Source organism: Amblyomma mixtum, chromosome 7 (genome assembly GCF_055824585.1).
Source record: "Amblyomma mixtum isolate Tamu chromosome 7, ASM5582458v1, whole genome shotgun sequence".
Classification (NCBI taxonomy): domain Eukaryota; kingdom Metazoa; phylum Arthropoda; class Arachnida; order Ixodida; family Ixodidae; genus Amblyomma; species Amblyomma mixtum.
Window position 1 is genome coordinate 84,121,404 of NC_143018.1, and position 14,184 is coordinate 84,135,587.

Genomic DNA, 14,184 nt, shown 5'->3' on the forward strand with positions numbered 1-14,184 from the left:
CTACCCGCCAAGCTGGCCGCAAACCCGTGACCAAATGGAGGCCCAAGCCTCTACCAAAATTCAACCAAGACGACTTTGTCATCGTCATCAAGCCCCGGAAATCATTGGCCATCCGGGACGCCTTTGAATACGGCGAACTCGGCGCAGCGTTCGGCGCTTTCCTCGGGGCGCCTAACGCGGCCGAGTTGAGCCTCCTCCAATGCAAGGAGCAAAATTTGATCCTAGCTACCACCCGGAACGCTCACGTCGCAGACCGTCTGCTAGGCGAGTTTTCCATCAAATCGACCAAAGGAGATGTGCCTCTCGTCGGCCATCTGAAAGAACATCAAGAGGACGTCTGCTATGGGGTCATTACGGTGGCCAACCAAGAGACGTCTGAGTCTCTCCAACCTTGCGTGCAGTGGAGGAGCGGCACTTTAATAGATATCCGCAAGTTCGGCTCCTCAAACAAGGCCAGACTTACCTCTGCCGGCACGGTGAGGCCTCGATACGTGCACTACAACTCCGAGATTGTCACAGTGCAGCCATATTTCCGCACTATTCCGGCCTGCAGCTTGTGTGGAACTGTCGGCCATCGGGTGGACTCTTGCCCCAACCCAACCCAAGACACGTGTGGCCTGTGTGGACAGCAGGCACCCGTAAAAGAGGGGGTGCGGACCCCTCACGAGTGTCAGCCAAAATGTGCGGTTTGTGGTGGTGGCCATGCCACGAACTCGCGGGACTGCACTGCAAAATATCGCCATACCAAGCCAGCCGCCCCTAAGGGCGGGAAATCCAGCGGGACGGGCAGGCAGCCACGTCACCCAAGCAGCATCGGCAGCGATGCTGCTTGTTTGCCTGTTTTGCCACTTTTTTTAATTGTGGGCGACTTTGTGCATGTAAGAAAGCACCGTCGGCTTTGCACTCCGCAAGCGCTGAAGATCACAGCTGCGCTTGCCTTTCTTTGTCTTCTGGAGAAGGTTCTCGGCAACCGCTGTGATGAGCGAGCAGGGGAATCCGGCTGAAAGCAGGCTGGTGATCTGATTATGGAAGCTGGGATGCATTTCATGCTCGCATGATTTGGTTAAGGCTGAGTCTAGGCATGAGTTTGCAATTGCTCTTTTCACAATCTTTGAATGTGCAGAGTCAAATGGAAGTTGTGCTTTCTGTGCTCGAGGAGCATATTTCCAACAGATATGATGCGAGCCAACCTGCATTTTAATGTCTAAAAACTGCAATGAACCGTTGGTTGGGAGTTCGAGCGTGAAAATCAAGCCTTTACCATAATGTCCAAAAAGAGTTAAAACACTGCTAACTGAATCAGTGCAGGTCATCGTTTTTTGTTTCCAAAAAACAATTAAAAAATCGTCAACATATCTAAAACACTTAAGAATACCGTGGTTAGTAAGCACTACATTCAAGGAACGGTCAATAGCAGCTAAAAATATTTCGCAGAGGATGGGGGCGACACAGGATCCAATGCAAATGCCCTGTCCTTGAATGTAAAAACTGCCTTTAAAAGAGATAAAGGTGGCTTGCAAATAGAATTCCAACAGGGACATGAAGCTATCTACAGAAACCCCAGCCGAGTTTTGGAACGCTATTGTTGGAATGCAAGTTAAATTACTAGTGCGTTCTCTCTACATTGGCATTTATTCGTACAGGCTTTGCCAAAAATAACCAGGCTGCATGGTTTGCTTCTAATTCGTATTGTAGAGCCCTCACAGCGTCCCTGAAGATCAAAAAGTTCTTTGAAGGTGAGGACAGGGGTGCTCCTTACCATGCCGAGATTTAGAGCTTGAGCGCTGGCATAATAACTTCAATATACGACTGAGAAGCAAACCGTGCAGCCTGCTTACTTTTGGCAAAGACTGTACATCGTTTTGTTAAGAAGGGGCTTGAAACTCTGCCTGCCTGCCTGCCTGCCTGCCTGCCTGCCTGCCTGCCTGCCTGCCTGCCTGCCTGCCCGCCTGCCTGCCTGCCCGCCTGCCCGCCTGCCCGCCCGCCCGCCCGCCTGCCCGCCCGCCCGCCTGCCCGCCCGCCCGCCCGCCCGCCCGTCCGTCCGTCCGTCCGTCCGTCCGTCTGTCCGTCTGTCCGTCCGTCTGTCTGTCTGTCTGTCTGTCTGTCTGTCTGTCTGTCTGTCTGTCTGTCTGTCTGTCTGTCTGTCCGTCCGTCCGTCCGTCCGTCCGTCCGTCCGTCCGTCCGTCCGTCCGTCTGCCAGTCTGCCACTCTGCCAGTCTGCCACTCTGCCTGTGTGTCTGTCTGTCTGTCTGTTTCTGATATATGCTGCCAGCTCGGCTAGTGATGTGAACAGGAAGAAAAAAGTACATTGGCAACACAGAAATGATTGCCTCCGACTTGTGCGCTTCCATCTGGTGGTGGAAAACAGTCCGAACTGTTAACGACAGGCGCAACGATCGATACGGCATACCATGCAGTGCTAGAAATACAAAAGTGCAAATCAAAAAGATACGTCGCTCCCACGTCTGAAATTCGCAACAATGCAACAATTGGTTCTAACAGTGCATGACTTTGCTAAAGCAATTAACAATGGGAAACAAATAGACGCTGTTTTTATGGATTTTTCAAAGGCTTTCGACAAGGTGTCTCATAAAAAGTTACTTCACAAATTAGGCGCAATACTGAAAAATTCTCAACTAATTAACTGGCTTGCGGCTTATCTTGAGAACAGAGAACAATGTGTTGTTTTTAATGACCACCATTCAGAACGACTTTCAGTTGGCTCTGGCGTCCCGCAGGGCTCGGTGCTTGGGCCTCTTTTGTTTCTTTTGTTTATTAATGATGTACTGCATGGTATTCCCGTTAAGGTTAACTTTATGCTGACGACTGTGTATTGTACTCGGAAATAGAGAACGCCGCTGACCAGGAACTGCTGAACAATGCCTTAGGACAAGTTGTTGCCTGGTGCAAAGCTTGGCAAATGTCAATTAATTTTCAAAAAACTGTTTTTATGACCATTACACGCAAGAAGCACAAGCTTAAATATCCATATGCTACTAACGACATATTTCTCTCCGAAGTAACACCCTACAAGTATCTAGGACTCTGGATCACTAATGATCTCACTTGGACTAAGCACCTTGAATATGTAGTAGCTAATGCTAACCGCAAATTATTCTTCTTGAGGAGGGCTTTGAGACTTTCCACCCCTTTTGTCCGTCTGCTCGCATACAAAAGTGTAGTTCGGCCGATACTAGACTATGCATGTGTATGTGTAATTTGGGACCCTTTCACCAAGACTAACATCACCAAGATGGAAATGGTGCAAAGAAAAGCAGTTCGCTTCAGATATAATAGCTTTGGACGTACATCAGTAACCGAACTACTAATGAAAGCAAACCTGCCACCATTAACGCAAAGAAACCGTGTATCACGACTAAAATTCCTCTTTCAACTTATTAACGGTCATTATAAAACCGACCTCACGGGAATAATTAGTTTTTCATCTGGGTATTCTACAAGGCAGAGACACAGTCGCACAATAACCGCCTTTAGCACCCATAATAACTGTTGTAAGTATTCTTTCTTTCCCCGAACAGTAACTGAATGGAATCTACTAACCAATGATCAAATTTCGAAATCATCACTGTCGGCATTTGTTTTAGGTATTGTTTAGAAACGTGTTGTCTTTAACTGTTTATACGCTCCATGGATCTAATTTGTATTATATGCTTTGTCTGTGTTATTGTTTTCATTATGTATTTATTGTATCCCACCCTGCTAAAATCCCCAGAGGGGATTGCAGTATTGATAAATAAATAAATAAATTCAGTTACTAGTGCGTTCTCTCTACATTGGCATTTATTCGTGCTGTCTATGCCAAAAATAACCAGGCTGCATGGTTTGCTTCTAATTCGTATTGTAGAGCCCTCACAGCGTCCCTGAAGATCAAAACGTTCTTTGAAGGTGAGGACAGGGGTGCTCCTTACCATGCAGAGATTTAGAGCTTGAGCGCTGGCATAATAGCTTCAATATACGATTGAGAAGCAAGCCGTGCAGCCTGGTTACTTTTGGCGAAGACTGTACATCGTTTTGTTAAGAAGAAGCTCGAAACAGCTTTATCTCATACTAATCAGTACTAAAAGGGCTTAGCGCAATGTCACTCACACTGGCGTGTGACTGGCGCAGACAATTCGTTCTGTTGACGTAGCTGGCTTGGGTTGCCCCACTGATCCATGAATTGACCTTTCCTTGGTCGTCGTACTGTATCCCAGTGACGTCGAAGGCGTTCATTACTCGGTGGGCCAAAGCCTGCAGTTATGAGAGACACAAAGATTATTTTAGCGCAGCGTGAATTTCACTCCTGTAAAGTTGCACGAATACATACGTCAAGGATAAAAGGACTTTACTAGAAGCCCTTGCTAGCTGAAATAGAAAGTGCGTGTTGATTTCCAGTTAGAAATCAGTGGTACTTTATAATTGTTTTGCGTTTTTGAGCTGGCAGAAACATTTGCGATCTCTGTAGACGATCCGCCGGTTCACTGGTTAATAACTGTTTAACGGCTGCTAACAATGTTTGGTCAGAAAACCAAAGTAATGTAGAACAGTGTCGCAAGAAACAGCAGTTCACAACTTATAGCGAGGTGGGGGAAGTGGTAAGGGAATAAGTCTACTTAGGGCAGGTAGTGGCCGCTGATTACGATCATGAGAAGGAAATACCTAGAATTGGAATGTTCTGGAGCGCACATGGCAGTTTCTCTCAGATCATGAATGGCAGTTTACCAATATCACTCAAGAGAAAAGTATACAACTGCTGTATCTTACCGGTACTGACCTATGGGGCAGAAACGTGGAGGCTAACAAAAAGGATTCAGCTTAGGTTACGGACAACGCAGCGAGCTATGGAAAGAAAAATGATAGGTGTAACGTTAAGAGACTAGAAGCGGGCACAGTGGGTGAGGGAACAAAGGCTGCTTAACGACATCCTAGTCGAAAGTAAGAGGACGAAATGGGCTTGGGTGATGCATGTAATGCGAAAGCAAGATAACCGCTGTTCTTTAAGAGTAGGTGGGTGGATGTGATTAAGAAGTTTGCTGGGATACGATGGCCGCAGCTGGCAAAAGACAGGGTTAATTGGGAAGACATCGGATATGCCTTTGCCCAGCAGTGGGCGTAGTCAGGCTGGTGGTGATGATTACAAAACGACACACCATTTTTGAAGCGAGAATCAATGCACGGGACTGGCGGTGTCTCAAACGGTTTTAGTAAGCATTTTAAAGCGCTGCTCTTAGCTGGCCGTGAATGTGGCTTGCGCGTTGTCGCCGTTATCGCCGTCGTCGGCTTAATCGGCAGAGCTATAGCAAAGCGAACAGCATGGCGGAGGGCGAAATCTGGGTGATAACGAATAGAGGGTGAGAGTGGAGAAGTGGAGGAGGTTATGGCGGTGAAAGTGAGAAAGGCGAAAGCATATGCTGCAAAGTCGGGGAGGTGAGCACAGCCGGGGCAGACGAGAGGGGCTCCGCTCAGTTCGCGCTGGCTGTTGCGTAATGACTGCCTAAATCGGCTTACAGACTGCCGTCATGCTTACCACGTGCGCGGTAACCACCTGCGCCCCAAAAAATTGACGCAGGATCGTCGCTATTCTGCCTAACTTTAATGCAGAGCGAAAGCTGCTGTTCTAGAATTCTTTCTGCAATTCTTTACGCATTTCTTCCTGCAATTATTTCACCAATTCTTTACACAGTTCTTTCTGCAATATTTTACTTTTATTGCTGTCGTTTCTATGTTGGCTGTTTTTAATTATTTTATTTTTATTTTATTTGTTCGTTTTTATTTTGTGCGATTTTTATTTTTGTTTCAGTTCATTTTGTTTATTTTATTTCTTCCTACCATTTCAATTTTTTGTTGTCATTTTTTATTACACTGCTTTTATTGGGCGCTCCGCTGCTTCCAAAGGTCGTTTTGCATACCGACATGACCTTGAAGAACAGAAAGAGTAGTACTGTCGCTTTAAAATGACAGCGCTGGGTGAGGTAGCAGGCAGCTACCCCAGAAACACCTCCGTTTCAGGTTGCTCACATTGACATGTTTCTAAAAAGTGACGCACTGCTTTCCCTTAGTGAGGCGATTCCGCTACAAAGCGCCGAAGTTTCGCATTTTACTTAAGGGTAGCTTAAGCGTCGTACAAGTCCTCTGCCTCTATAATATATACCGAGAAATCAAGCTGCGCTCAAATTTCGCGGCATGGAGAACGTAATAGCCGATAAACTTTTTTCTTTTAGTCAGCTAGGTGTGCACGCTTCAAAATAAGCGGGAGCTATTCAAACAACTTTGTCTCAGGAGAATCCGCCATGACCTACGTGCGGTAAAAATTACGAAGCTTTTATGCCGAGAAAATCGTTAAAATGAGCGACAGCTTATGTACAGCGTTCCCTGGCTACCACTAGGCGTCGCCATGAGGCGGCAGACGGCGCTCGGATTTAGAGGTAACAATGGTGTCGAAATAAGTCTGCGGTGGGAATTAGCAAAAAGCGATTGGAAGATTGGTGGCACAAAACTATAGAGGTGACGTCAGGTTAAAAGTGTAGGGCTGAAAACGTATTTAAAGAAATTGGCAAATTTTAAGAACAATTTACAACGCAGTTAAATAAAAATAAAGAAAAAATCCGAGGATCGTAGCAACTGCCACCACCCCGTTTCAAAGGGGACGCTCCATCCATCAGCAGTAGACGGCAGGATACCTCTATGCGGCGCCCAAGCATCGATGCACTATTGGAGTGCGCACAGCCGTTAGGGTGTCTAGATGCAGCTTTCTTTAGCGAGGCACCCTAAAAGCTGCTGTTTGTACGTTTGTACGCACGAGCTGCGATGTTATGATAGGCGGCAGTAGTGCAGCAGCTGCCAGGTGGGTTGGACGATTCGAGAGGGCAGCAGTAGGATTAAGAGCCTGAAAAGCAATGCGGGTTGCCTGTGCAACGCACCAAGCAGGCTCGAGAAAGGGATGGTGTAAGCGCTGGCTCCAAATCCGGCGAGAAGCGTGCTTTTCGCGTTCGCTGGCCGTACCTTTTGCAAAGCGCCCGCTGTGAGGTTCAATTCTCCGTTGTCGACGAGCCCTAGCCTGCTTACCACTAACATCTCAGCTTATCGTACAGCATGCTCCTCGACGGGCTTTCCAGGCTATATGGGCCTTCGTTTTCATTGCAGAAAGCGGAACTTCTGTGCATATACTAGTGTGCGGTAGGTGTACGGAACAGGCGGTCAAGCTCAGGTGTCGCGGTGCCGTGTGAATTCTGTGTCAGAATTAAACTACGAACTTTAGGTTTGTGCTGAAGTCAAACGTGCTTAATTGATCGGCAGGCAAACAATTCTTAGCCTGGCGCAAACACAACCTTGCAGCCTTTGCATCATAGCGCGCCTCCTGTAAGGCGACATCAGTTCAACAAGAATCGGCGCAGCAACCTTCAAAGAAGTTTGTCCAGTGGCAACCGTTGTTTATAGTTAATCAGGCCTGGAACTCACATCTCCGAGGGTGCCGTAGTTCAGCGCCCCGCTTCCGCCCGCGTAGAAGAAAACGGGCTGCAGAGCGCCCGCTGGGACGACCACGATGTTGCCGTCGTACACGTAGTACGCGGCCGTCTCGCTGATGTTGAAGAAGGCAGTCGTTTGGTCCGCCCACATTTGGCGAGCCCTTGCCTTTCGGTACTTGAACCACTCGCTGATGAAGCGTCCGGTCAGTGGTATGTCCTCGAATTTGGCTGCGGGGAGATCGAACGCCTTAGAATCTCAGAAGCGCATACCCATTTTGAACTACAAGCAAGGTGCAAGTCAACTGCTTAAACATGCTGGAAAGGCGGGCATGAGTCGATGTTCCGGACAGTGTAACCAGGTGCGGAATCTTAATGGGCTTAATTTACAAGTGTTCACCATGGGATTAGATATGAGAAACATTAGATAACCATCATATTTCAACTTCAACAGCTGTACCTTACCTGTACTAACCTATGGGCAGAAACAAGGAGGCCAACAATGAGGGTTCAGCTTAAGCTAAGGACAACGCAGCGAGCTATGGAAAGAAAAATTATAGGTGTAACGTCAAGAGATCGGAAGCAGGGCGGAGTGGCTGAGAGAACAAACGCGGGTTAATGACATCTTAATTGAAACCAAGAGGAAGAAATGGGCTTGGGCAGTGCATGTAATGCGAAGGCAAGATAACCGCTGGTCCTTAAGGGCAACGGAGTGGATGCCAAGAGAAGGCAAACGTAGCAGGGGGCGGCAGAAAGTTAGGTGGCCGAAGCGCTGAAGAAGTTTGCGGGGATACTGGCTGTAACTGGCAAAGGACAGAGTTATTTGGAGATACATGGAAGAGGCCTTTGCCCTGAAGTGGGCGTAGACTGACTGATGATGATGATGATATTTCAACTTTAGCGCCCTTAAAAGACTTACGGCCAGCGCAGACTACTACGTCTACTACTATGCATAAAAAAGTGCTGCGTATAATAACCTACTCATACAAGTACCAGTTCAGCGCCCCTTAGTTCAACACGTCACAGATCTTGCCATTTCCTTCGATGCACTAAATGAGAATCCCCGTGGGTGCAAATAAAACATACAGAATAATTATCCGTTTTCAATTAATTTTTTTGTGTTACCTGACAGGAATACTAGAAATCGAGGAAATAATTTTAATACTCTCTTACCAGAAACACCTATGGGCAGCTCTTAATTGAATATCACTAGGCGAATGTATGGAATACAGTACCACTGGAAATCAAAATAGCAAGCAATTTCCTGTTCTCTATTAAGCAGTTCCACTTTTTGAAGATTAAGGGTTATGCTTGTTGATATTTATATCTCGGATCCTGGGTGTTGACCACTATTGTTTTGGTGACTGGGCATGTGTATCCGAGCTTTATGTATATTCTGTTGCCGAAATAACCAATGTGTACATGTGGGCCAGTACTAGCTTCGGCTATTGTCCCCGCAGATTTTGCAAGCTTATTGGTTTGGTTTAGAAGGGTTTAGCGTCCCAAAGCGACTCAGGCTATGAGGGACGCCGTAGTGAAGGGCTCCGCAAATTTCGACCACCTGGGGTTCATTAACGTGCACTGACATCGCACAGTACACGAGCCGCAAGAATTTCGCCTCCATCGAAATTCAGCCGCCGCGGCCGGGATCGAGACCGCGTCTTTCGGGCCAGCAGACGAGCTCCATTACCACTGAGCCACCACGGCGGGGCATTTGCAGGCGTTATTGTATTCGACTTGGAAGATAATAAAGAAAGAAAAAAACGAAAAAAACGTATAGATGTCCGCCCATTACCGGATTCGGGTGCCAATAAAACGGTATTGTATGAATAACTAAAGAGGCCTTCATCTCTGAAATTTAAGGGAAAAAATGCTCGCATTCTGGTCGATCCAGCAGCTCGATGGTTGTGGATGTCGATAGCTTTCTCTGCGCGAACTGAGGGGAAACCGTAATATCAAGCTGCGATCGCGTTTGTTGGAAGCTGTGTTTGTCCTGATCCACAGGCCTTTCAGACAGATTTCAAGTTTCTCCTGAAAGCCGTGGTTAGCTATGTCTGGATGGAGACAGGAGGTTTTATGTGCTTCTGAAATAAATTTCAGTGTAGCGCTGCATATAGAAGAGAGAATAAGAAGCGCCTCCTCTGCAGCCGCTATTCTCACGGTGGAAAAAAGAGTACACGAACACTATTGTACAAGGACTACTTCATCTAAGTACTCCTAGCAGCCTAAAGTTTATAACAGGCAAGTTATACGAGAGTTGAGGCAAAAAAATTGCTTTCTGCTGAAGCGTCGTTCTTTAAAAAAAGGTTGTATGCCGGCACTATATTTCAAAGAAATTGATTAATTTCATGTTGGCAAGTATTAGATTGTTGGAAAACGTTTTGCGAGGCAGTGAACGTTGCTCTCCCAGATTTTGCTCTATCGCCTGTACAGCCAATTAGTAAGAAATGTGAAGAACAGATGGCATTCAGCTGATAATGTGCCAAAGTGGGCGCTAAGCAGCCGAGATACCACCATATGGAATCAGTACAATGCCCCGCAAGAACTGAAGTTTTCTAGCGCCTCGCTCAGTACACTGAAATCTGCATTAGATACGTTTACGCTGAAACTTCGCCCGTGAACCATTCTTGGGTCGGTTGAGCGTGTCTGGATAGTTCTTTCCATTTGTTCTACCACTGTGCCAACGATGATACCACCTATAAGCTCATATTCATTTCTTTACCCTATACGTGGCCCTGACTCAAGTGTGTACATTGTCAGCTCGCGGCTTTTCCTGGAAATGGGCAGCATCTTGCCGCCGATATCTGCGCTTCATGTAGATTTCGCATGTTTAATGACACAGACAATGCATTTCTTAAATTCGAAACATCGAACAGAGTGAATAATAGTTCTAAAAACAATGAGCTTGGAACAACGTCCGTTACTTTATACATGTAGACAGATTCTGTCATGTGTAATGGGGCTGTTCTAAATTACTAGCATCACGTACATTTCGGACACAGCAAAAGGTTTTCACGATACTTGAGTGTTCATGTGACATATCCTCATGTTTCGCTGTTACACTTCTAAAGCTTGTAGCACTTGGGTTCGACATTTTGTGCGTACGTACAAAAAAAATGGAAAGGTTGGTTCTGTGCGACGGGAAAATAACGGATTTTCTTTCTTGACATCTTGATATACACATCAAAAGAAAAAGAAAATGCTTTAGGAACCGGAAAAGGAAACGGCGGTTGAAAAAAAAATTCGTTGTGGCTTAGCTTGGTTAAGCACGGTAATTGCGAAAGCAATATCTGTACCTACGTCATGGTACAGCTGGTAGTGTAGCTGGTGGTGGTGCTTGTGGTTAGACTTATGGCGATGCATCGGTTATACAATCCAAACCAATCCAATTCCATCCAATGTAATCCAATCCATTCCAACGCAATCCAATCCAATTCATTTAATTCCAATCCAATCCACTCCAATCCAATGTAATCTACTGTAATGTAATGTAATCTAATCCAATCAAATATAACCCAATAAACTCCAATAAACTGCAATCTAATCAAATTCAATCCACTCCAATGCAATCCAATCTAATCCAATCCACTCCAATCCAGTCGAATCTAATCCATTGTAATCCAATCTAATCCAATCCAAACCAATCCAATCAAATCCTATCTGATCCATTGTAATCCAATCTAATCCACTCCAAACCAATCCAATCCATTCCAATGCAATACAATCCAATGCAATCCAATTCATTCCACTCCAATCCAATCCACTCCTACCCAATCCACTCTTATCCAATCCAATCTAATGTAATCCAATCTAATCCAATCTAATGCAATCAAGGTCAAATGAAGGTGACCCCTGGTGCCCTCCATTTAACGATAAGCAATGTAGACTAGTCTGTTTAGCGTTCAACAGCTCAAGGTCAAATGAAGGTCAATGGTGGTCACTGCCGCAGCACGATGGTGGTCACCCCACAAAGTGCAAGTTGTATTGCTTTCGCAATAAAAAGTAGCACTAATTAGCCTCTTGCTGGTACCATTGACGTTGCACGGGGTCAAATGAGACGGCTGGACTTAACCACTGACCATAGTGCTGGTTTACGGAGGCTTCGTCCAGTGTCTGACCGGGGCCCCCAATGTGTGCCCGTATCTTGTCCAGTTTCTGCATGGCCACGTTGCGTGCTGGGCCCGTGAGCCAAGAGGAGCCGCCCAGGGTGACCCGGAAGGCGTCGCGGACCTTGGAAAACATGTCCGCCGATTGCCTCATAGCATTCGAGCTCACTCCTGCGTAGATGCGTCAACGGCCGATGTATACGTAGTTTAGCAACAAGTGCGCATCTGTTGAAAGAAGAGTCATCACTACAACGCTTCCTGAGAATGGCCAATTACCTCGGTATTAAACAATTCGGAAACTTTTGGCATGGGCCATTCCGCCACCCGTAATCAGGGTTCGCAGAGGCAGGAACTGAAATTTTTCTCGAAACTTTTGATTCTATGGTATCAAGTGTCTTCTTCTGCTCTAAGACATATCGTACATTTGTAATAAACTTGATAACGTACCTGCCTTGTTGTACGGTGCTTGCATCTTCACTTCCAGCTTGACGCTGTCTATAAAAATTACATTTTTCAAAACCTCTATCTCGGTCCCGAAGAGCTTTAGGGCAAAATGGCTTAAATAAAGGGCGCCAATAATAGCCCTGTGGTCAATGGCTTATTATGCCGAAACGAGACCACAAACGCAATCCGTGGTGCCTAGAAACTAGAGAGGTTGAATTTTGTGCCCTGTCATTCTTGTGGAAGACTCAGCAGCCCAAGGATTATAGCATGTTACTGCCTATCTTCTGGCACTACTTTCCGAAGGACTGTTTAACATAGGCACTGCCTAACAACATAAAAACTCACAAGAAAACCTCGTGAAACGCAACTACCCCTGGCACCATAGGGCATTGGCCCCAGTATTATAAATGTGTTGGCAAAGGCTGGTTCTTAGTAGGACCTGTTTGTGCCAACACATTTCCAAAACTGGGTCGATGCTATGTGCTCGTTGGGTATAGCTGTACAGCTGTACCGAATTGTGCTCATATTCGGACGGTATTGCAATCATCGATTTTCTTGCTGGCTTTGCAGCGATATTGCGACCCCACCCATCTCGAATCGCCGAGCTTTCGAATGCGTTTCAAACGTTTTCAGCGGACCACAAAGCCAGAGCATGAGATCATTCAACACCACGAGGACTCACTCGATCGGAGGATACGGCTGGTGACGGCGAACTCCATGAGCTCGGAGACGTGGTCGTAGCAGATCAGCGGCTGTGACCGATAGTTGGAGAAGAAAACAAGCGTTGAACCCGACGTATAAGGGAGGAAGTAGTCGATAAACAACCACGACATAATGCCTTGCAGCCCGCGTGTGCCCCAGTCAGGGGCTGCTAGCAGCACCGCCAGGTCTTGGAGCATCTCCTTCTGGAAGCGGATCTTGGTATCGCCAGTATACGTCCCGTTTGTGTATCTGGAGAGCAAGGTGGTCCACTGGGCTGCAAGAGGATTTAGTAAGGTGTAGCCCTCCCCCTCCCCTTCCGTTAAAATCGGTCGTCACAAGAGTCATAATTAGCCAGCCAGACAACGGACTGACTGACTGACCTGACTGACCTGGCTGTCCTTACCTGACTGTCCTGATCTGACAACTCACCTGACTGACTGGCTGACCTGACTGCGCCGACTGACCTGACCTGACCTGACTGACCTGACCTACCTGACTGGACCTAGCTGGGTGGGTGGGTTGTAGGTAGATAAGGTAAGGTGAGGTAAGTAAGGTAAGGTAGGTAGGTTTTATATTAGATTTGGCCATCCTATAGAGCTCCAACGTCGGCTTGTCCGGCATTTCCTTTTACCAATAAGTGTTTTCGGAGGATCGTACTTTGTTTCAAGGTTGACTGACCACCGGTTTTTTCCCTTTCAGATTTGAATTTTGTAGCAAGCCATTTAGTTGTATGCCTCCATGTAGTATCGATACTGCATCGGTACAAGAACGCGAAAATTTTTTGACGCCCATCACTTCTCCTTTGTATGCTTCAACCATTCTTCATACTGCCCCTTACCTTTGTTATCATCATCAGCCTGACTGCGCCCACTGCAGGACAAACTCCTCTTCTTGATCTCTCCAATTAACTTTGTCCTGTGTCTGTTGCGGCCACCTTATTCCATCAAGCTTTCTAATGTCCTCTGCTATGCGTCCTTCGCCTGCTATCCAGTCTATTGCCCTTAACGACCATTGGTTAACTTGCCTTCGCATTACATGCCCTGCATAAACCTATTTGTTACTGATTTCGGCAAGGATGCCGTTAATCCGCGTTCGTTGGCCTAAGTAAGTAGAAGTTGCCCGTACCGCCTCCAGCGCCTCATTACCAGTCAAGAACTGCTTTTTTCCTTCCGAGCCTGTTGAGCAAACTTTGGTTTCCCACAGGGTAATATTTAGACCTAACGTTATGCTCTGCATGTCCCTGATCATGTTTTGCAGTTCATCCGCTCAGTGACTTAGTAAGACAATGTCATAAGCGAATCGCAGATTAGTGAGGTATTCCACTATGAATTCTTACCCGCAATTGTTTCCATTTCGAGTCACTGAATACCTCCTGTAAACAGGCCGTGCATACGGTGACAGTCCATTGAAGTCCAAGGCTGTCCTGACTCCATTAGAGACTACCTTCGTAAGTACCATTTAGGCAAGGG

General features: G+C 46.5%; 1 protein-coding gene across 1 annotated transcript in view; it reads right to left on the bottom strand.

Moving 5' to 3' along the window:
* Positions 1–799: 799 nt before the first annotated feature.
* Positions 800–14,184, bottom strand: part of LOC149336663 (uncharacterized) — a 40,072-nt gene continuing 26,687 nt past the window's right edge. Inside the window, exons 5-9 of the mRNA XM_089554200.1 lie at positions 12,696–12,989; positions 11,543–11,740; positions 7,459–7,694; positions 4,108–4,251; positions 800–973 (exon numbers count right to left, since the gene is read on the bottom strand). Of these exons, the coding sequence (XP_089410326.1) occupies positions 800–973; positions 4,108–4,251; positions 7,459–7,694; positions 11,543–11,740; positions 12,696–12,989 (1,046 nt within the window). The remainder of the gene's footprint in view (positions 974–4,107; positions 4,252–7,458; positions 7,695–11,542; positions 11,741–12,695; positions 12,990–14,184) is intronic.